The 23,331-nt window shown below is 39.0% G+C and overlaps 1 protein-coding gene across 13 annotated transcripts in view; it reads left to right on the forward strand.

Moving 5' to 3' along the window:
• LRRC7 (leucine rich repeat containing 7) overlaps nt 1–23,331 on the forward strand; it is a 175,963-nt gene that overhangs the window by 37,348 nt on the left and 115,284 nt on the right. For 10 of the 13 annotated variants that reach the window (XM_084527464.1, XM_084527460.1, XM_084527472.1 and 7 more), the window contains exon 2: nt 17,052–17,139. In XM_084527464.1, coding sequence (XP_084383590.1) covers nt 17,139 — 1 coding nt within the window. In that variant the 5' untranslated portion in view covers nt 17,052–17,138. Of the gene's footprint in view, nt 1–3,089; nt 3,242–3,334; nt 3,367–17,051; nt 17,140–23,331 lie in introns of those variants that run through there. The other 3 variants (XM_084527465.1, XM_084527467.1, XM_084527468.1) reach the window with 3 other exon arrangements.

The raw sequence follows: 23,331 nt of genomic DNA on the forward strand, positions 1-23,331 counted from the left end.
TTTCATTTTGCCTTGCATGTGATTGATACACCACAAAGCGTTTGTCCAGTTGGAGTGGTGCAGGTAGAACGGTGAACCTTGGCACAAGCAGCCAAACCCTCAGCTGCTGTGAACTGGAGGAGCTCTGTCCAAGCCAAAGGAGTAACCTCACCCACACCAAGTAACGTGTGACCTTGAATACAAAAGATGTTTGGCTCTGACTTTCCTTTCCTTGCATTTTGTAAAATACAGATCTTCTTTTTAATGTGAGCTATTATCCACAGGTCTCCCCAGGGGCTAAAAACCACCGAGTAAACCCAAAGGTTTTAAAGCTAAAAGGTTCATTCTGTTGTTTAAAAACGGCTCATAGGATTCCCATTACTGTCACTTGGAGTTAGGTATAAAGAATGCACAGGAAAAAAAATCTAGAGTGTAATAACATTTTTAATGTCAAAATGAATGTAAAGTTATTGATGTCTTTTAATTCTTAAGCAACAGATATTGCGTGTAGTTACAGAAATGATTTTTGTTTTCTCCAGTGTTTCTTCAGTTTCAATGTGAAATCCTTTAGGTCTTTATGTATAAATATAAATATGTAAGTATATGAGCACACAATATATAAGTGTATAAATAGCTAAATTTATGAATATAAATGCATAAATATAAACTCAGAAATATATAGACATCTAAACATTCAAACATAAATATAAAAAAATATAAATGAGGACATAAAAGCATGCAAACATGCAAGACATAAATATAGGTCTTTTGCTTATATTATGTAGGGAGCTTTCATTCCAAGTACTTGCCTAGTGTCTGATACCGTGATGCATGCAGATCTCTTGGTACACTGGAAACACGGGGTAGAGATGATGGACAAATGGAGCTCTGCAGTTCCAACTGACCTGAAAAATAAACTTCTGTGGTCACTATTGACTGCAGATAGTCCGAGAAGGGCAGAGGGCTGTTGCAGCAGTGTGGTCCGGGTGTGACACAGTCATGGTGCCTCCAAAGAGACCGCTTTCCAAGGGAATTAGCTGCACAAAGCTGGAATAGAATTCCACCACCATGGTGCGTTTTATTTTATAGCATTTCCTGAAGTACTGCTTGCAGCTTGCCTAGTTCCTGCGCTAGGACACCGTGGGCTGGCTTACGGATGTGTCACGTCGTCGGTGGTGAGAGGCTCTGTCCTTCCTGACAGCTCTGGTGCTGCTGCCTGCATGCAAACTCGCATGGCGTGGGCCCCAGTGGGAAACTCGCGTGGCGTGGGCCCAGTGTGCGAAACTTGCACGGTGTGGCCCCGACTTACATCAGGCTTGGCTATAAAAGAATGCAAACCTCATTTCTTCCGTCAGCATTTTTAAAGCAATTTGTTGTGTTTTAGTAGATGTGACTCATGACTTTTTTTTTTTTTTTTTAAGCTCACTTTTTAGAGTTTAATGTAATTTATTTATTTATATAGGTTTATTTTTTATATATTTTATAGTCTGACTATCTAGAACTCCTCCCAATGGCATGAGAAGAGCTCTCCATGAAACTAAAACACATTGTTTGGAAATTATTGAAATCCAAGTCATTGTGAGGGAGAAATTAGGCTTCTGTTTGCCCTCTTGTTATGATGGCTGATGCCAAAAAGTGCCGGTGAAGTACTGCGAGTGTTACCTGGGACGTAGGAGCTGCCTGTCCCAGATTTTGTGCCCGCGGGGCTGTGTCCCACTGGCTGCCACAGGGCTCCTCCAGCCCGGTGGGGCAGGCGGCTCATGGTTTTTGCAACCTCTGTGCTGATCTGCTGCTGTTTTGATTTCATAAAATAGAAAACTGCTCATCAAAATTAGATTTTTTTTTTCTAAGAATATCCATATATGATAGTGTTCAGTCACACTGATAGCCCTAGCTGTTAATGAGTAGTATGCACTGAATTACAAGTCAATATCAGTTCATTTTTTAATTAAATAGAAGCCATATATAAATTCTGATAATCAGTTAATATGCAGTTTGATTAATAACTGGTAACACGCAGCATCAGAACTTAATTTTAATAGTTTGGAATTTCAGGTAGGAAGAAATTGGTGAGAAGAGGCTGGGGAGGGTGGTTACCTTGCTTGTAAAGCACTTTCTCTTCTGTGGAAAGGGGAGTCCTGGAGGTCAGACCCAGAGGCTCAGCAAAAAGTTGTCTGAGGGTCCTTGTGGTCACACAAGTCCTGGCTCCCTGGGTTTCTCACTCTCAGCACCTTAGTTATTTGCCAGTAATTTTAGCATGGAGTTGTCCCAGGCACCGAGGCAATACAGAAGTATTTCAGTGAAGGACATTCACCTGGTAAAGCTGCAAAGCCTGCAGTGAGGGTGGGCCCACGCTCAGCACCCTGCAGCTGAAGCAGTGCAGCTGCAGCCAGGAGCACTTGTAAGAGAAAATGAGCAGCCCAAGGAGTACCTGGAAAGCAGCTATCCCCTACAGCTGGTGTAGAAGCTGGCAGCCTGCAGGTGGGTCTTTATGCCAGTAGGAGAGGTGTCTGCACTCTAAGAATGTGTAGCTTATTGCTAAGATTTATAGCTTATTGCTTAGATTTAATGCATTTCGTTCATGCCCAGCCTGGCCCCAGAGATGTCCTATCTTCTTAGGCAGCATGGTGGTGCTTGCACGCCACTACGAGGTGCCAGCTGCTGACCATGGCTGCAATGGAAAGCCAAGTGTTGGGGTGATCTCTGCTGGCTTTCACTGTCTTGAAGTGTTTTTTCTGTACCAAAAATCAGTACAGGGCAAACCAAGCCGGCATGTTTCCAAAAGCCACATACCATGCAAAAAATGAAATAAATACCTGTCAGATTACCTAGTGGTAAAATTTTAATACAAATAATGAAATTGAATCATGGATGAGTCTGGCTGTGTGCTCACATTAGTATTTCTGTGATGTCACGTAAAGGCATAGGGATCAAACCCTGATTTTTTTTGTTTGGCAGTTCTCCGTGGTCAGATTGCCGTGCGACCTGAGCCAGCCCAGAACTAATGAGGCTGTGAGTCATTAAGGCAACAACATGCACCAATGTGCAGCTGCACTGGTGTACAAAGAGCAGCCCAAGCTCATGGAGAAACCCTTTGTGGGTGCTGGCAATGTGGGGTGCTGTGTGCTGTGCTGGGAGCACCAGCTGCCCGTCGTGCATCGTGTGCTGCAGCGCCAAGACGTGTTGCAGATCTCCCAGTGCTCTGCTAGGTGCTTTAGCATGAGATAGTGTTTCCTTTCCTAATCTGATTTAAGCTATTCAGGTATGTTTTGCTTCAATAAATAACCTCTTAATATAAAAGGATTGCTACTTTGTCATTGTGCCAGGGATGAAAAGGGTCAGAAGATAATTCTACATGTGGGAAAAAAAAGGTAAAAAGGTAAGGGTGTCTGTGTGATTATAAAGATAGGTGGTGTGTGTATTCTTCTAAAAACGTTTTACCTCAGAACTTCTGATAAAAAGGAAAGTATGGGCAGATTGTTTTAGTTATTCTACAGCAAAAATTTATTCTGACAGCTCTATACAACAAATTAACTGTATCATCCTGATCTGTGATCTTCTGACATGATCATATCAGCCCTCAGGCATCCCACCCAAGCCTTCGGGGTGCCCTTACTGGCATTTGCATGGCTGAAAGCAGGAGGCTGGTGGAAGGCTTTGGCGTAGAAGTCCTTCTCAGCAGTGTACAACTGCTGAAAAGACTGGGCTTCTACAACTCCTTTTGTCTTCTAGTCTGACTGGGTTTGTGAGGGAAGCGTGTGGCCAGATACATGCATGTATGCAATCCTATAAACACTGCAATCTCAGCAACCACTTTCGCCTTGGGATGGAGATACTGTATCTAAGCATAAGGCTGTTCAGTTGCTGGGCCCTACTTTTACTCCTGAGCGAAGCCAGTAGGGGCATTGGCATTTCCAGTGAAGGAAACATTGGAGTCAAAACCTAATGGGCTGAACTGGAGGAATAAATCTGTACTTGGTTGGCTTCCAGCACAGAGACCCACAGGGCTTATTTGAATGTGTGAATATGACTGCCTGAACGTGTCTGCTTGTATGTCTGTATTTTTGTTCTAAATTGCTGTTTTATTTTGAGGAGAGAAAGAGCATCTGGTGCCTCAGAAGGACAGTGCTACGTGGAGCTTTAGTGCTGTAGGCTGTGAAGCAATGGATTGTGTGCTGAAAGGGTGAGTTGGGCCCTCCCTGTGGGAGCCCACAGGTTGTCCCTCCCTTGCTGGGGAACCCTGAGTTGCAGACCCACGTTTTTCATCTTGCCACCAGACAGGACTAATGGCATGACCCTGGAATAAGAGTGCAAGCAAATTCCAGAGCCTCTCGTGGGAAAGTCACAAAAGCACCGTTTATTCATTGTTTTTATGGGCAGTACCATACTAAATTTAGGGTTAAAACAAAGAGCCCAGTGATTTCATGTACCTAAAGAACAGTTGGTAAATCAGTCAATTCTGTTTGAGCTAGTTACCCCCATTTTTGGACACAAGAAAGGAAGATTTTATTTAATATCTTTTTTTTTAGTCTACTCACTATGCTTTTTAAACCTAACTGTAAGTTTTAGCTGGATACACTAGTGGTTTCATAAGGTTTCATTATCACATAGGAGGGCTGGGTGGCAGGAACAATGAAGCGCTGTTAATCTTGGGGTGATATATTGCCTGTGTCGTTATGAACATCTGTACAGTGGGGAAAAAAATGTATGCGTGTTGGAAATGGAAGCTAATGAAGCGAAATTACCAGGATGAAACATGAACGACTGCCCTGCATTCCAGCGAGAGCCACATCCATCGGAGCAGTGATGGATGCCTCCCCGGCAGGGTGAGCACAAACCACGGCAGAGTGGCCGCGTGGTGCTCGCTGCTGCTGCTGTGGGTGGGACATTCACTGGGGAGCTGCTGAGTTTTTGTCTTGGGAGCAGCGCTTGAGGAATGAAAGCAAGCAGGCTGGTCATAGTAGAGGTGCATGTTTCTTTAGCTACAAACCCTTCCTTGCTTTCTAGCAAATTAAAAAAAAAAAAAAGTAAAGGAGTCACTGTCTAGTAATCACTCGTGCTCTGTATTTTCCCTTTCCTTTAACATAGGGATATTTGCTGTTATAATTTTCTACAGACAATACAACTTTGAAGGTTTTTTCAATTAAGTTACCTAACAAGCCCCTGAGAGTATCTTGAGGTGAAGACAAAGAGAAATGTAGCATAGTGATATGCCAACATAAAATAACTAAAATGCAAATACTACATTAATTTGGGGTTCTTCTAATATTATATGTACTTATTCTTTTCTTTTTATTCACTCCATACATAAAATAAAAAACCTAACTGGATATAGAATAAAAAGGCCAATTTGAGCTCCTTGTCCTCTTCCTGCCCTCACCCAGTCCCAGGCAGGAGCCACCGCGTGTGTATATGTATATACACACACTCGGGATGAAAAGCGTGCTGCCTTGCAATATGTATTCTTAACACATTCACATTTACCTTCACTGCAGCAGCCACAATCTTAATTTATTTCACTTGTAAAGATAAAAAAAAAAAAAAAAAAAAAAAAAAAAAGTATTAAAAATTCTTTTTAAAGTATTTCTGTAACATAAAGTATTTTTAAAGTATTCCTTAACATAAAGCTGAAGACATAATTATGTTTGAAACTCCCACAGAACACAGCTTATTGTGGTGTTCTGCCTGGCTGAGTTTTGCAGGAAGCTATTAGGGCATTCTTTTCTCTTGCCACACTGCTAGATCCTGAACCTCATTTCTTTAGCAGAAAGTTTGAACATGCGAGGCAGGCCAAGTGCCATTTTATTATAGGAACATAAAATTTTTCAGATTAACTTTGATGTAGTTGACAAAGCCACAGCATTTATTTAAGGGACTATTTACCCTTTAAAATAACTGGACATTGCTTCTTTGTTTTTACATCATTGTCCTTATACATCATCATCTGTTAGACAAAACATTTCATTTCCATCTTGTATTATTTTCAGTAAATATCCTAATATAACTTTCTGCGACTTCCCCATGTTCTAAAATTTACTGATGAATATTATGACATCATGAAGGTGGCAAGATGGTTTAAAATATTTTTTGTCAGTAATCATGAAATATATTTTTCTAATTATGTGCTCTGCCTTTAATCACTGTTCAGATTTGCAGGCACAATATTTTTTCCTTTCATTCATCCGTATTTCCTTTGTCAGGCCTTTATTATCAGACTTGAGAAATCAATTTTCATCTGGAAAAAATCACTGATTAATTTTTCTCAATACGTATTTCTCTAAGTTCTCTAATTTTCCACAGTAAGAGCCTTTCCTAGAGACTTGTTTTTTTTTTTTTATTATTTTTTTTATTTTTTTATTTATTTTTCATCATCTCTCCTGTCTCCTTTTAATGTGGAGTGAATCATTATTGGATAGCATCTCTTCCACCTCAGCTTTTTGCAGTAATTTTCTCTCATGTTAGAGTTGTGTTTAACTGTTAATTTTTGGAAGAAGCTTTTTTCTTCATTTTTGATTTCCCTCATTACCACTGAAGAAAAATGCAGTGTTCCACCTCCCTTTTTGTGTTCCTTGACCCTCTTTTGCTCTTTCTTTGTGATTTTTTTCATATTTTTTTTTTTAATTATTTTTTCTTTTATGGCTGATTCCCAACTCTTTTTGAGTCAACTCTTGCTGCTACTGTATTCTCCTCCTTCCTGCAAGTTGATGGGAAGTGAAATAGAAGAAAACTTTGTCCAGTCTCATATAGAAGGAATTTTACATCCTGGCAGTAAAGATGCCTATGTGGGTACATAGAGGCAGGCCTGCAGTATGTTTTACAAGAAGTTTATTTCTTTCTCAAATGGGCAAAGGCTCAGGAATATGTTCTGCAGAGTTAGCTGCAGTCTCTGTGAGGCAGTACTGCAGGGACAACAGAAAGAGCCGCCCTCCCTTCCTCAAAGCAAATAATTTGTTTTATGATGTTGCTTATCTCTACTCTCCAGGCACTTATCTATCTCTTTTTACTCTTATTATTTTCATCTGTATGGTGGGCAGTTCTCCCAGGGTCATTTTTAGCTTTTCTTCCTAGCTTTCACATGCACTACAGTTTCGTTTCATAAGGTCTTTTGTCTCTTTTATAGTCTTACACATAGGAAGTATTTGCTCCTGTTTCTACTTGGATTTAGTGTTCCCTAGTCATTTGCTTCTCTCAGTAGACATTTGTATGTACTCACACATTTCTATGCTGACTCAGGAACGTTTTTTCTTTTTAAATCTCAATTTACCTTCTTTTGTCCTATCCATGCAGTTCCATGAAGAATTCTACTAAATATACTTTTATAACCTATTAAAACATACTTCTTAAAATGTATCTTTCTACCTTTGCTTGTTGCAAGTATCTTGTTTGTTTGTTAATATTATTATTTAGCTGTTATTTTTGAGGACCCGAGTCTTCAGATGTTTAATATTAGACTAGTATTAGCTAAAGGCTGTTCCTCCTGTGAGTGCTTTGCAGAGGATATTTGCAGCACAGGGCTCTGGTGACCTCATCCTGTAGCGTGTTTCTTGCATTCTTTATGAGTAGACCTCAGTAGCTGTACAAAACTGCATTGATTTCAGTAGAACTCCCATCTATCACATAAACGAGGTAATGGATTGTAACTAACATCACCGTTAGGAAAATATGAGCGGTGAAATCTACCTTGCTAAAGGGCGAGGCAGGAAACCAAGTAAGGGCAAATACATCTGAGCCTTTCCTTGGCGGGGGCTGCTGCTGCTCGGTGCAGGGCATGTCTGTGGCAAAGCAGGAGGCTGCAGGTGGCAGCAACCATGAGGGAACATGCATGGAGGGATATCCTCCTAAAACCAAGAAGTTTTATGGCAGCTCTCAGGGAAGCTTTGTCTCTGTTGTACGAACAGTACAAGTAAGTCATTTCCTACCAGGACTTCTGATATTTCTCAGACTTCCCCTTTTCCTGACGTCCTTGCACAGCGGGTACTGTTTGCCTGGGCCTCAGCAAGGCCTTGGATGCTGTCCCCACAGGTTGTGTCCTGGAGGTGGTGCTGAGGCTCTGCTCCTGGTGGCCCTGCTGGAGCCAAGGTTGGAGCAGGTGGGCTCAGAGGCACCTCCAGCCTCATCCGTGCCCTGGCTCTGTGTCCTGCCATTTTTCTGAAGAGGTCTGATGGCAGTGTGGCGTGTGGTTGGTAGGTTGCAGGTAAGCTGCTCATGGCAGGGAGAAGTAGAGACCTTCACTGAGGCATTCAAGAGCCTGGTATTATACACATACAATGCTTACAGAAATACTGCATGAGATCATCCTTCCCTGGCACACACTCCTATTAATGTGCAGCCCCTCAAGGACTTCCTGAATCAAACATTTTATCTGTATTATTTGTTTTTAGATTTTTTTTTTTCCCTTATGCATGTCTGAATGCTTTTTAAAATCCATTTAAAATTTTGGCTTGTATACCATTCTGTTACAAGCTGCTAAGGAGAAATTACTCATCTTGATTTCTTTCCCGTGCTGCCCTTATGCACAGGATAAAATCAGTGTGTTATCTTTGTAGGGGTTTTGAGAACTTGACATTAGCTGCACTGAAAAATAGATCTTTGAATGAGATACTAAATTATAGAAACCACACTTGGTGACACTTTGACTAATATCTATTATTAAAGATGTAACCATCTTTAACCATTACACTTTATTATTAGTCATAGATTTGGCTTTATTGAAGTTCTAAAAGGATAGCATGCAAGCATTTTTCTCACATATCCAACATTTGTGGATAGAATGTTCTTAAATGTATGGGAATATGGGAGTATTTACTGTATTTGACAGTAAATACCGTGCCAATGAACTACACAACATGCAAATCCCTTTTTTTTTTTTTTTTTTTGAGTTCCTTTTATGAGATGTGCCACAATATAATTAGAATGATATAGAGCACAATTGCATTCACACTCACTAAAATTGTTTTCCCAAATGGAATCAAAACTATTTTAAGTGTTATCTTTACAGTGCACATAAACATGCCTCTCCTGCTAGCAGAGCTCTCCCATCGTTGCTGGGAGCCAAGGCCAGCTTGCCGGGAGCGATGCCTGCTGCTGCAGCCTGACTGCAGCGTGCTGATGTTCCACGCTTGCTTGCAAAGGCAGAGGTGTGATGCACCTCACTGAGCATCCAAAGGGAGCCTCTGACATTGTATGAGTACGTGTGTGCACTTCTCCAAGTTTTTAGCAGCTTGGTAGTTACTGAATAGACACCAAGGGACATATTTTGAAACTGGGCTTTAACCTCTGTCTATAAAAAGCACATTTACTTCTACTGAAAGACACGTTTATGTGCAAGTTGGGTAATTAAGAATTTAATCACCCTTTCTGAAGTGAAAATAGTGCTTTCTGCACAGAAACAGAAACGGAGTCTAGAGGCTTTATTCCAGAGAATTATTTGTAACCTCCATACAGAGTCTGAAATGACTTGTTTGTCTTAAAAATAACCGATTTTTTAAAAAATCCTTTAAAAATACATTTTGCCAAGTGTCTGGAAGAAAAGGAGCCAAGCCAGAGTAGATCACTGACCTGCAGAAATGACCTTGCTTTATCCACTAGTGCATACAGAACTGTCTAGCATTTGATCGGCATGTCTCAGCTAATCTGGTTTTTATTTCTGTGGAAATTACGTGCTGTTTTTAAGCTCTCAAAAACATAATTGAATTATTTCAGTTGCTGGAAGCATCAGTGGTATTAACTCCCCATTTTCTGATCTTGCTGGTGGAAGACTTGCTTGGTTTTGGGTGAATGGGAGTAATTCCAGAACTTGAACAATGGGCTGTGTCTCTGGGCACTTGTGAGCAACTTAGTTTCCTGATAGCTCATTGCAGTGTTAATCATCTGGAAATATAGATGACACTGATTTGTGTTGAATCATTGTTCATTATTTCCAAACAATGGTGTATGGGGCCTTGAAAGAGGTTGAAAGTTTTGCCTAAAAGGTGGCAGCATTGTTTGGTTTGTAAGATTGCACATAGAACTTACAGTGACCTGATACTTGAAAAAGATCAGTCTAAATCATGTAACTTCATCATGCCTCAGGTTGCAGAAATACGTCCACTGGATAAAGACAGACATGCTAGGCTATGAACAGAAAGGTGCCAGTTTTCAATTATCCATCACCTTTCCTGCAGAGTTCCAGTGACCAGCTAAGACAATAGGATAAGCTTCATTTTCATCTAAAATATATTCCAGCCCTGGGATATATAATGTGTTTCTTTTTGTACATGTGCTGTTAAGAGTTTCCCTAGTCTCTAAACATGTCATTACATTCACCCAACTGGTGGTCCTATGCTTGGCTGCCCTTAAAGACAGTGACTCCTGCATTTAAGGAAACCTTTATTCCTTTTTGTCAGTACAAAGATAATTTTGAAAGCCAGCTGAAAAAATGGAACGTGTACTGCTACGGAAGAAGTGTGCCCTGGAGGATTTTCCTATTGAAAAGAAAGGCTGCAAGAGTCAGTTGAGTTAGCTCTCAAGCTGATTTACAGTGTAGTGGATGACAGAATATAGCTCAGAATTATGCATATATCATTCATGTTTCATTCATTTTTTTCAAAACTGCTGTCTGTGACTTCAGAAGATGATGGATATTGCCATGTGCTTATATAACTCAGACTTCCGTGAAAATTAATTTAGAATCATGGTCTGACATTTCAGACCACTGTGTTATTACAAATGTTTGTTTTCTTTAATTTTGTTGGTGCTCACATGTAAGTCAGTACACCAACATATATTGCTATTATTTTTCTTAATTAAGAAGGGTCTAAAATTTTGTGGACTTTCATGTTTCTGGGTTTGCAGTTCTTTTGTTTTTGTTTATAAACACTTTTATTGCATGAGAAAATCTACCAAAAGCATGGCATAGGCAAGGTGTGGAGGAGCAAGAAAATCAGTACTTCCTCCATGCTTGCTACTTCAACCAAATGCACAGCTAATGCTGCAGAAGGTGCCAGCCCGGGTTCCTTCGCATGAAACTTGAGCTCCTGCTAGTAGTGAATGAGACAGGCTAGATGAGCTGGCTTCCAGTCCTCTTTTTATGGATATATAGTACTTGTTTGCATTTGCTTGAAATAAAATCATGCTGGTATGATTCATTTGAAATATATAGATAAATCGATTACTTACCATGATTCTGATTTTCCAGTGCTAACTGCCATGGATTCCTCTCAGGAAGAAATGCTCCTGAGCCTACTGTCCGAGGGCTGTAGCAAAGGCTATCTGAGGCTTCTGAAATCCACCCCCAGACATGGCACTGGCTCAGTTGTGCATTTTTGCCCGGCTCCTCTGAGCAAGCTCAGGGCCTGGAGCTCTCCCTGGTGCTGTTGGTGGTGGCCTGGCTCCGGTGCTCATGGGGTCGCAGCTCTGCCCACAACAGCACTGCACATCGGCATCGGTGCCTCAGGATGGCAATCGTTAGTTGGCCTTAAGTTCTTGGAGCTGTGCACTGCACGTGTGTGTATTTCACTCTGTCCTTCTCTGTTAACTTTTGATCGTGTTGATTGATTTCAGCAAACTGGATAGAGTTACCCAGTGCAATTAAATATTGACACATTTGGGGACAGGAGAAAAAAATTAAGTGGCCTCAAGGGTGTCCCACCTAAGGAAGAAGGTTGCTGAATAAACTCATACAGGAGGGAACCACAAAAGAAAGAAAATTTGTAAACATCCCCATTGCAGAAAAAAGCTTCAATTGACCAGAAGGGGATTTAACAAAAAACATATTTCTGTAGGAAAACAGGCTTTGCTACTGCTGAGTGTCACGGAACTTGGTTTTCTGAGTCTGAATCCAGTGAAGAATGGGACACGCACACTGACAGAAAGCTTGGTTTTACTTGCTCATTATACTTTGTGTTTTCCTTAGTTGGCAGCTCCCATTTGAAATTTTTGAAAAGAATGACTATTTTCAGACTTCTTTTTTTTTTAATGTGACAAGGAAAGCTGTTCATCTGAAAAAATTGGGTTGGTTCTGCTGAAGTGTGTTATTACTTGATTGTTTTCAGATAAATTCCGTTCTCTGTGTGTGACATAATTAGTTTCCAAACTCATTGTGTAAAAACCTGTAAGTAAACCTTCTGATAACAGAAGATAGCCCTTCAAATCAGAAGTTGCTAAGTTAGGTGTTCTCCCAGGCTAGAATCCTCATTAGGATACACTTCATAGATGCATCTGATTTTTCATCTTTGAGGTTAAACACTATATTAAACAAATTTATTCTCTTATAGACCAAATAGTAATGTTTGGTAGTGCTTCATTCTGTATTTATTGTTTGAGGGAAATTACACACTTCTCTCAAAATGTCTTGGAATTTTCATATCTGAAATGTAATATGTCTATCCTGAGAATAGCTTCCCAATAGCTTGTATTTGGTTTGTTAGGAAACTTGAGGCTAGCAGTACCAGATTATTTTTTTGAACGCCATTATATTACATTATATACAATTTTCTGTCTCCTGATGGAAAGTCGTAACACCTAAAATAGAGCATTCATTAACTGATGCTTATAGGAAATAACGTTCTGTTCCTCTGCGAGATGGGCTGTCCTTGATAGTTTCTTTCCTAAAACAGCAGTGAAAGAATGAAAAATGGGTTTGCTGCTTCCTAAAACCATATTCAACTTTCCTTACTTTCTGAACACGTGTGGAAATATTATTGTAATTATTGTAATGCATTGATAAGTACAAATTCCTGGTTCCAGAGGGCAATTGTCATAAAGTTAGTTTTCTAAATGGGAGATGGGATGGGGGAAAAAAAGAGGAACACTGTTGGTAGCAAAAATATTCAAGGAGAAAGAAGAGAAACATTAAATACTGTACATGTAGAAGTCGGATTATAGTCTGATCTAAGACAACTTGAGTCTGGTGAGCTCCAGTATCTGGGGCATCCAGACCCTTCCCTAGTTTAGACAGGAATGTTTTGACAGCTTTCCTGATTAGAGATAACACTGATGCTGTGAAAGTGGAGCTCCCTGCACTGCACCTGGGACAGGGCATAGGCACTCACAGCTCATCAGGTACAAGCTTTTCCTCTGTGCTGCCTGCCTGTTCTATACAGGAGTGTGCCGAACACTGGTTTTGGCTGGAGCTTTGCTAGTCAGCCTGGTGGGTCATGAGAGGCTGTCTCCACCAGTGCCAAATCCATGTTCTGAGTGCTTAGGGCAACAATCCTTGCGTTTCCTTACTGTACTTACATGGTCCTTGCTGTACTGCTGCTCCACGGGATTTACAAGCTGTGAGTAAACTGGATCATGAAGTGAGAAAAAAGTATTTCACATCTTTTAATAATCCAATTATATGTCGCAAGTACTTGACTATGAAAGGATGAAACCCTGCCACATTTACAAATCTGATATAATTTATGATGCTCTCAAGTGATACCCATCTGTATTTATCACTTAAGCTTAGGAGATGTTTTTGCAGCATAAAACATGTAAGTGCATCGGAAATCTTTGCATTTATAACAGTGATGTGCAAACAGAGCTGTTCTTATTCCATCCAGTCTGGGAAGGGCACAGCATCATCAGAAAATAATTGCTCTCATGCTCACAGTCTGGATCACTTCTCATTGTAAGGGCTGTAAATCAATGCTAGACACTAAAAAGCAAACAATTTATTCTGGAGGAAAAAATGGTTTTAAGTGGCTAAAGAATTTGTCCCTTTGGAATGGCATATTGAACAAATACCTGCTTTCTGTAAGACACTGACTGTTGGGTTCTGTGTTTCCAGGTTGTACATGCCTCCAGGTGTTGTGTGTTCTGAAGAAAATAAAACACTAGAAATATTTTCTCCAGATAAATGTTTATGATATCCAGAGGATGGATTCTATCTAAACAATGCAGGCCTAGTTCATCTCTGCCCAAAGTTTCTATGTGTAAATCAGTGAAGTACTCGTGTGAGCCAGGCACAGGCTGAGCTGGTAAGAGAAATAAGAAGCTGCATATTGGGAAAGCAGTAGTGGTGTGTCTTTGGCCATATTCAGGCATGTTTATAGCTGAGAATAGCTAGAAAGCAGGCTTTTATGTTGAGATATTCTTGCTACCTGCAGAAAAAATTTCTCAGTCATGTATCCCACTATATCACTTCAGTGGACAAATTTATTAGACTTTTAATGTTTTCTTGATTCCTTATTGTTTTGCTCATTGAAATTTAATGAAAAAAATAAATACAAAAGCAAGTTACTGTTATATTAGTCATATACAGTGGTGCTTCCTTTCTGGAGGCTGAATATCCAAGGCTAGATTTGTTCCTCTGATTTACAGACAGAACAGTGTCGCTGTGTGTAACTAAGCAGGCTGAGTATTGCCAGGTTAGTCACACCATCTAAGTTGCGTATATATTGGCTAGATGAAGCATTTTATTGACATTTTCCAGACTTGTTTCTGTCCTCTTTTCTTTTTTTTTTTTTTTTTTTTTAAAAAAAAAAAAAAAAAAAGTTTTAATAACTATCAGAGCAGCTTCTGAGGACCAATGAAGAATAGCTTACTTTCTGATCTTAAAAATTATTGTAGGAGTTTTGCACATTCTGCTGCAGAATGTAGAAATTTGGCAGTGAGTAATTCTGAAATGAAATTATTCCTCTTTCCATGCTTATGAAAAGCAATTCAGAACTGTGTGACATACAGATCCTTGGCATTCTTGGTGGAGTTTATTACATGTTTGCTTTGATTTTCACAGTACTTTTGCCTCAAACAGAGCCCAAACCACATTGATCATACCATACAATTGAGGACTGTAGACATAAAAATGGGGTAAAATTAAGGTTCTAAGGGCAACCTATTTTAGGCATTTTTTAACTTTTGAAGTGCCTGATTTTCCAGCTTATTTTGAAATAGTTTTTTTGTGGGGAACCTGATAGAAGGTCATTATGCTATGCACAAAGGGAAAATAATGCAGGAGACTAGCCAAGTGCAATAAGGCTGGTTTTCAAAGGCTTTGAAATATTATTGTTACTGGGCCTATAAATATTGTTTAAAAGCCTTTCAGAAGACAGTTTCCCCCTAGGGGTGCTGTACAAAGCAACAGTGTTCTCCGCTAGAATGTCCTTAATACAAGGCTTTTAGGTATTGTTACTTTCGTTAACGTCTTTATTCTAAAAATACTGAATAAAAACATTTCTGATGTGTCCTCTTCTTCCCCTCTGAGATGTTTTCTTGTCCTGGATCATGCCTAGCGCTGGATGTGGGTGACTGGAGCTGGCTGGCTGTACCATGCACAAGCAATAAGATTAAATCGTGCTAGACAATAAATGAACAGGCTTCATTATTTACTGACTGGCTTAGTTTGATAGGGAGATTTCTGTATTTTCTTTCAATTCCATCTGTATGTTCAGTGTCAGAGCTGTCCAAAATCTCCCTGTGGCTGCTCAAGACACCTTCCCATTCCCATATGCCTCTTTTTTCTCCAAACAAGTGTGCTAAGTACACTGCATTTCTCTGGGGAAGTTGTGTTCAAGCCACAGCCTGCTTTAAGCATCCTCCTTCAGAGAGGGATTTGGTTGCCTGGAAACTGCAGCTGGTCAAACTGGGGGATTTCAGTTCCAGAGGATTTTTTTTTTTTCCTTTTGGGTTGAAACAAAGACTATAGAACTTCTTCCAAAATCACTGTTTAAAAAATGGTCAGTTGAGCCTTTCATTCTGTTATAATCCAAAAGTTTGATTTTGAGTTTGTTAGAGGATAGAAAACATTTAAATTGAAAGTTATTTTGGTATTCTGCTCCAGAAAGGTTAAATTGGATCATCTTGAGTTCATCAGAACACTTTTGCAGCTTCTCTTTGGAAAACAAAGCTCTTGTAGGAACGTGTTTGCATAACAAGTTTTGGTTTTGACAAAAGATTATTCTCAATTCAAAAATGTTAATTTGGAAATTTTTGCAGGGGGTGTACTTGTTTCTCTAAGTTTGAATTTGGGGTTTCTCTTCATGACAGTGACTTTTTAGTCCCTACCCATTATTTATTCAGCTTAGGAGCACTGCTGTATTTCTTCCCTCTGTCTTTACGGCCTGGCTGGGTTACCCAGCTTGGTGTAGTGTCTGGGTGGGCTGTTGGTGAGCGGCTGTGCGTGAGCATGTCTCTTTTCTGAACGGCTGGTCACGAGCATGCACATCCCTTTAGTCTGGGGTTACAGATGCTGTAGTTGTACACTTTTAATTCAACAGTCATTGGATCAAAGCAAGGAGCTGGATTAAAAAAATAAAGTTGTGCTTTACTGAGCTCAAGGTGAAGCTGATGTAAGAGAGATTCTTTTTATATTATCTTTTTTTTTTTTCCTCGAGCTTCGTGATCTCCTTCTTTCCTACCTGCTTACAAGCCCGAGTGAAGAGGAAGTAGTGTGATGTTTGGCACTTCTTTGATATTCTGCTGGTACTGATATTAAATAATGCTGGAGCGTATAGATGGTAGTTTCTGTAAATACACAGAGTTTCTGTAAATTAACTGCTGGAGAACTTTCCATAAGATACAGGATGATTCCTGTTCTTCCCTTTACTCAGTCAGGTAGTTTCATTCTAAATTGTCCCATTGGTGCATTTGTTTATAGCAAGTTTTTTTTTTTTGTTTGTTTGTTTGTTTTTTTTTTTCTTTGTATTTCTATTACACCACTAAAAGGTTATCAATAAAATTTACCTTTCAGTCTCAAATGTCCACTATAATGACTTCTATCCATTGTGATTCATGGCAAGTGCCAAGATATCGGGATAGGTCTAGTATAAATTTGATTTTATGAGATTGTCAAACTTTCATAAAAAGGTATGATCATGTTAGCTGATTGACAGCAGGAAACTCACATTTTGGAGACATAACTTTGCTCTTCTTTTCACTTTTAAGTTATTTTCATTTCACTTTGAGCATTTTAAAGTTAACTGGTTTGGCTGGGCCTATGTTAAGAGTAGAATGTGTAAATTAAAATGTAGGCAGCTTGGAGCACAAGCATTACTGTAATGACTTCATTCAAAGCAGTCTTTTCAAAGGAAGTGCTGACCTACTTGCTTTTAATGGAGCCTCTTTAATCATACATAATTAAAAATTCTTCTTTTTTTTTTTTCTTATAGGAACTCACCACGTGAAAACTGTTGTGAATCAAAATGGTCACTACCTAGAAGTTACAAGAAGTTACGCAGCTACAAGAATAAATAGCAAGTAGATACTCCCTTTTTTCCTTAATAAATATTAATATTCTTGTAATCAGGGCTGTTTAATTGATGCACATGCATAGACTTCATTCTGAAAGGGTGCTAAGCAGCAGTCACTAGATTTTCATTCTAATGTCTAAACAAAAAAGAGGAAAAGAATCATTTGAATGAATTAACTGACAATGCACCACTTAGTAGTGTACAGTGTGTGTCTAGTCTGGAGAGTGCTAAATTGCAAGTTCTTTTAATGCTTACCCATTCATTTTAAAACAAATGTTGCTTTTAGAGTATTCCAGCTGAAATCTACTGAAATAAATGACTGTATTACAGATTTACACAACTACAGGGGAGAGTAGGTTCCAGCTACACTGTGATTACCATCTGAGGGCTCAGATATTAGGGTATGCTCTCTTCATGAGAAAGAAATACAAGTGTCTTTATGGCCACCAGTCTACTGGGTCAGCTTTAAATTGTAAATGAAAACTTACTTTTCACTGAATTGTTTCCATCTTGAAATTGAACATTTTGTCTTGTTTAATAAGCTTTCAATCTACTTGAAAAGGTTATGTTGCAATTAATTAAAATGCAAGTAAACAATGAACAGCAATCTAAATATGTCAGAAGGGTTTGCTGTATTTTTACTGTTATGTGAAGTAAAAGATTATTTGCAAAGTGGGCATTCAAATAAAAGTGAAGTAGGAAAATACAAAATGAAAAATAAGCAGTATGCAGCACCATTGGAACAACCTCTCTAAAGTCTCTGTTGCTTATTTCTGGTAAGATTAGTGGGATTTTTAATGTAACTTCCTTCTTTAAAAATGTAACCTATTTACTGCTTATATATTAGTAAAATGTGGAGCCTCTCTTTGATATTTTTTTTTTAACCCCATTAAAAAGATTTTTTTATTTTCCTAAGTTTTTACTATTTGTGAAAGTCAACCCAAATGTGTTTGGTAATGTCTGGTTCATCTCCAAATTGCTTCATGAAAGGGATGATCTGAAAAAATCCAGTCCGATATTATACTCGTGTAAAAACTTGATAAAGAACCAGTAACAGATGTCAAAATATGTCAAGGCGAGTGCAGTGGGAGTATCACTTGGAACACTGTGAACTTCTGCCTGTGCTTTGGTATGTGAGCAATGAATAAACGAAAATATCGTAACCAAAAGCAGACCTGGAATCTCTGTTAACAACCTTACATTGGCCATTGGGAATACATAGTTGTTTTTCCTCAAATTTTTCCTGAAGATTCAAGAACTGTTTCCTGAGATACATAACGTGATATTCTTTGTAAAATAAACCTAACAGCATAGATATGTGTAAATATGTATATATTAAAGTAGCACACCAGATTCTCCAGAAGTGGAAATTAACGTCACCTTCAGTTAGGAATGTTTGCTTATTTACAGAAGAGAAGAAACTTGTGTTATGTTCAAGAGATGTAATTAAGGCTGAGGCACATTCTGTAGTATTTTAAAAGTAAAAAAGGTTTAGGCTGCCATGGTTGGATTTTTTTTTTTTTTTTTGTTTTGTTTTTTTATGAATCATGCTGAGGAAGCAGATTTTTGCAATAGGTAGGGTGGGATATAAAAACCAATCTTCTCTGAGAGCAAGTCTGTTGTATTAATCAGGTTTTTTCTTAATCCTGCTTCCATGTTAGGAGGAATTCAGAGGCAAAACTGCTTGAATTTAGGAAAAGTAGGATTTCATCAACATCATGGATCTCACTTAAAATGTGTCAACATATTTTTTTGTAACAGTGCTTTTTGTTCTTCTACCAGCTCGCCTGAATTCAGAAAGATGAATGAATGCTACTCCTGGTGTACTTGTCTTGAAGTGAGAAGGGAATCTGGCCATGCTGTGCACTGGCACGGGCTTTATGCTAATCTCAGATAGGTCTGGGCTTTTAGAGCGACATCATGGCAGAAAGCACATTGCCCCCTGTTCTGTGTCAGGTGCTTGACAGAGTAGTAAAAAATACTTTACCGATATGTACTTTATCACATGATGCTGTGATACCAGAACATCTGTCAAGGTGATCTGGACTGTAGAAGTTTTGGTATGAATTATGCATACATTTCATTAGAAATATTATATTTGAAATCAAAATTGAATTGCATTAATATATTAAACATTTAACTGTATGTCCATGATTACTTTTCACAGTGCAGAATATAGTTTAATTGGTTTCAGTTAACTCATTTGTAATTTGGAAAACAAAAATGGGAGAAATTGCGTTGCAAAGTACAAAACACCTGTTCCAGAACTATTAAGGATTCTCTGTCCCAAAATCTTGTTTTATAATTATGAGGAAAGTGAACTGAAAATCGAGAGATTTTTTTAGCAGCTACCTCTTAGCTTCAATGATGCTACTTAATTAGTATAAACTTTTACCACTGGATATATAACACTCATCTTTACTGAGAATGTTTTCGTGTTTACTCCTTCCAACTCAGTGGTTGCCTTTACTGCTGTCAAATTATGGAGCCATTATCTATCTAAATAGATCTGAATTTGCCCTGAAATCAATATAATGATGCCAATTTAGGCCAGCTAAGAGCCCTCTCATTCGTACTGCTTAGATGCTGGCTGAATGCAGACACTGGTGCATGTCTGGTGGAGGGCCACTGAATGATTAAGTGCCTGGAGCATCCTTCCTAGGAGGAGAGGCTGAGCAAGCTGAGCCTGGAGAAGGACAGGCTCAGGAGGGATACAAATAAATGTGCAGATACCTGAGGGCAGGGAGTGAAGAAGCTGGAGACAGACCCTTCTCAGTTGTGCCCAGAGAGGGGACAAGAGGTGATGAGCACAAACTGAAATGTGAAATCCGATCTGAACATAAGAAAACACATTTTTACTGTGAGGGTAATGAAATACTGGAACGGTCTGCCCAGAGAGATGTTGAAGTCTCATTTGCAAAGCCACGCAAACCTGGCTGCACCTCGTCTTGAGCAGCCTTCTCCAGCTGTCTCTGCTTGGTGCCATGCAGGGGTTGGACCAGGTCATCTTGGATGTCCCCTCCAGCCACAGCCATTCACTGACTCTGACTTCTGACATATTTTTCCTTCCTTGCTATTTGGCTACAAGGAATGAGTTCTACTTTCCTACCTTAGAAATGTGTAGGAAAGTTAGCTATAGTCAGGAGACATGAAACTGCTGAGGAATAAGATAGTATTCTGGCATGAGCTGCCACTGGCAGTATAACTCCAAGAGCTTCTATGTGAGTCAGTTTGAAAAATAGTCTAACAGCATTGCAGAGCTGATGCCATTTTAAAGGCAGCCCTCTCTGTTCATCTTATCTGATTTTCACAACTCTGGATACATTAAAAAAAAAAAAAAAGTTCTATATTATTTAGAAGATTAGTCACAGATTCAAATTATATTTCTGATGTGGATTCATGTAGATTATCTGTCTCCATATAACTGATAATGCCTTCTAAGTAGTGGCATTAACTAAGTGATTTTGAGATGTTTCCTCAAACATCTGATAAGCAGTTCTCTCTCCAAGGAGCATTGCCTGTGTCTCATGCAACACATTCAGAAGAAAAATCACAGAACTTTATTATTCATTTGCCATAGACCATGCTGGAAAACTAAAAACTTGGTGTTTGTGGCCTTTCCAAAAGCTAGAGAATTTTGAATTGAATCTGAGTGGTGGAGCTTACCACTGCTAGCACACTGAGTGATCACTGTTGGAAGATCCATAGTTAACATGCCAAAGTTAATAAATCACATGTTTGCTGGTTCATCTTTGTGATGAAATAATATGTAAAGGCAGTAAAGAGCAAGGACATCATCTTTGGGTATATTGTGCTTAATTTCGTAGTTCTGCTGAGTTAAGGTATACCCTCGTTTAGGTTCCAGCTGCTTTATTCTTTCTGTTATAGAGACACAAGAAAGTCTTGCTAGGACAGGAAGGATTTGTCATCATAGAAATTAATGTGCAGGTGCTTAGGATTATGAAACATGTCAGTCAGGGCTGTTTAAAAATACTCATATGTCTTTTTAGAAAATGTGAAGTGATTTCAGTTCTCTGCCTTTAGATCAGCATGCACAAACCCCATCTCCTGAAACGTTAGTTAGTAAGGGCAATTCCACCACAGGAAAGTGAATAATCAAACCCACTTTTCCTGCCTCACAGTTAGCAGTACTTTGATCCCTTCCTGACCAGGAACTTTCAGTCTGTTTCAAAGAGAAGAGTTCCATACATGCTTTCGAGGAAATTTTTGAAGCTGTCAAAATCTGAAGTTGGACAGCTAATTCTGAAATGCAAGTAATTTACCTAAATTATTTGGAAAATGTCAGATTTAAATTTTTTAAAATAGCTGTGAAATATATTAATTTTTGTTTCAATTACTTGGTTATTTGTCACTAAAAGTTCAAAATAACATTTGATGTCATTTCAGATTATTTGACATGGCATATGGATGTTATATACATGAAAGTCAAAATATTGTCTCTGTTTCATTTTATTTTATTTTTAAACCACTATAAACTGCTACATTTTGCCTTATTTTCTTGGTCAAAGTTTCTCTTGTTTGTGCTATAATGGAACATCTTGACAGTTTGAATCAGAAAATATTAGACACCTTGTGAGTAAATTGGAGGAGCAGCTATTTTCAGTAGTCTAGAAATGTTATCACAGTCTAACACATGGGTGTTAAAAACAGCTGCTCCTCTAATTAGTTCAGAGTGTTTCATTTTTCTACATGACTTGAAATGATAAGTCATGCCATACTGTGCACTGTTACAATTGGTACAACATGAATTAATATAAAATTTACTAAATACATTCTTAAACAAAAGCTTTGCTCCGAAGTTGGTCTTGAAACTTTGAAAATTGATTTTGAATCAGAAACACTGAATTTCAGTGACCTCACGCAATGTCTTCACAGAATTCAGACAAGAAATTTTGAATGGGGATAAATCTCATTCTGTGTGCTGACTTTCATGAAACTTAATGGCATCAGGGATGCTAATTAATGCTCAGTCTGGATTTTTGGAGTATGGTATTCACATTACTTCATTACTTTTGCCTGTGTATGGGAACACAGACACTTGCACAGCAGTATTTTCTGTAATACACAAAAAGTTTGTAACACCATTGTTGAAATATTAATCAAATTTGTATTAGATGATGGGAAACCTTACTTTTTGTTCTTCTTAATAGAAAAAGATCAATTGCATTTAACCAGAAATGGAGCCAGCAGCGCCGGGGAGCTTTGTCTCAGATTCTTCTTTCCTTTTCCTCATGAAAGAAAGACTCATGTTTTGTGTGACTTCTCACTTTTACCTCTTTAAAGATGAGGGAGCTTCTATGTATCCTTTCCATTTCCACTGGAAATCCACATGTCCAGGTTTAACTAGAAAATTTCATGGAACTGTAGGATCACAGAAGGGTGGAGGTTTGCAGCAGCCTCCTGGTAGTGTCTGGCCCAACCCGCTGCCAAAGCAGTCACCTAGGGCAGGCTGCAAAGCAACGTGTCCCACAGTTTTTGCATAGCCCCACAGGTGGAGACTCCACAACCTCTCTGGGAACCAACACCAGTGCTCAGCTACCCTCACGTTAAAATAGCGCTTTCATACGTTCAGGTGGAATTTCATGCCCAGTGTGTCAGGTGCTCCAGTCCGTTAATCATCGTAGTTAATCATCGTTAATGGGCTCGCTCCAGCAGGGCTGTGCCTGACCTGTGCTGGGCTGCTCAGGGCTGGGCACAGCACTCCGGGGGTGGCCTCGTAGTGCTGAGGGGGGGGAATTGCCCCTCCTGACACGTGAAAAAGTTGTGAATTACTGACAATACAGATAAGGGTAGCAAACAATTTAAACATGACTAAACAAGAGAAAAACACATTTTTATGTAGAAAGTTTGCATTTTAATGTTTATGGATGCATATTAGTATTAAAATGTACATTCAGAAGTATATGTTTATGCACTTCTGAAAGGAAATGTTTACATGCAAAATTCAAACCTTGATTTCATCTGAGAGTTAGGAGCTGAGATTTTGGTTGTGAGTCATCTTTAGTCATAGCGGAGTCTGACATTTCTATTTGGAAAGGGCAAATACTGTACACTTAGGCGGAGGAGTTTGGCCAATTTAAATTTTTTATTGACTGATGTAATGTTTCAGAAGTGGAGGAGAGGAAGAAGTGAACATCCTCTGTTTACCTACTCCTTTATTTTTGTTTAATATCATGAA

The sequence above is a fragment of the Aythya ferina genome (assembly GCF_964211825.1).
Source record: "Aythya ferina genome assembly, chromosome: 8".
Classification (NCBI taxonomy): Eukaryota; Metazoa; Chordata; class Aves; order Anseriformes; family Anatidae; genus Aythya; species Aythya ferina.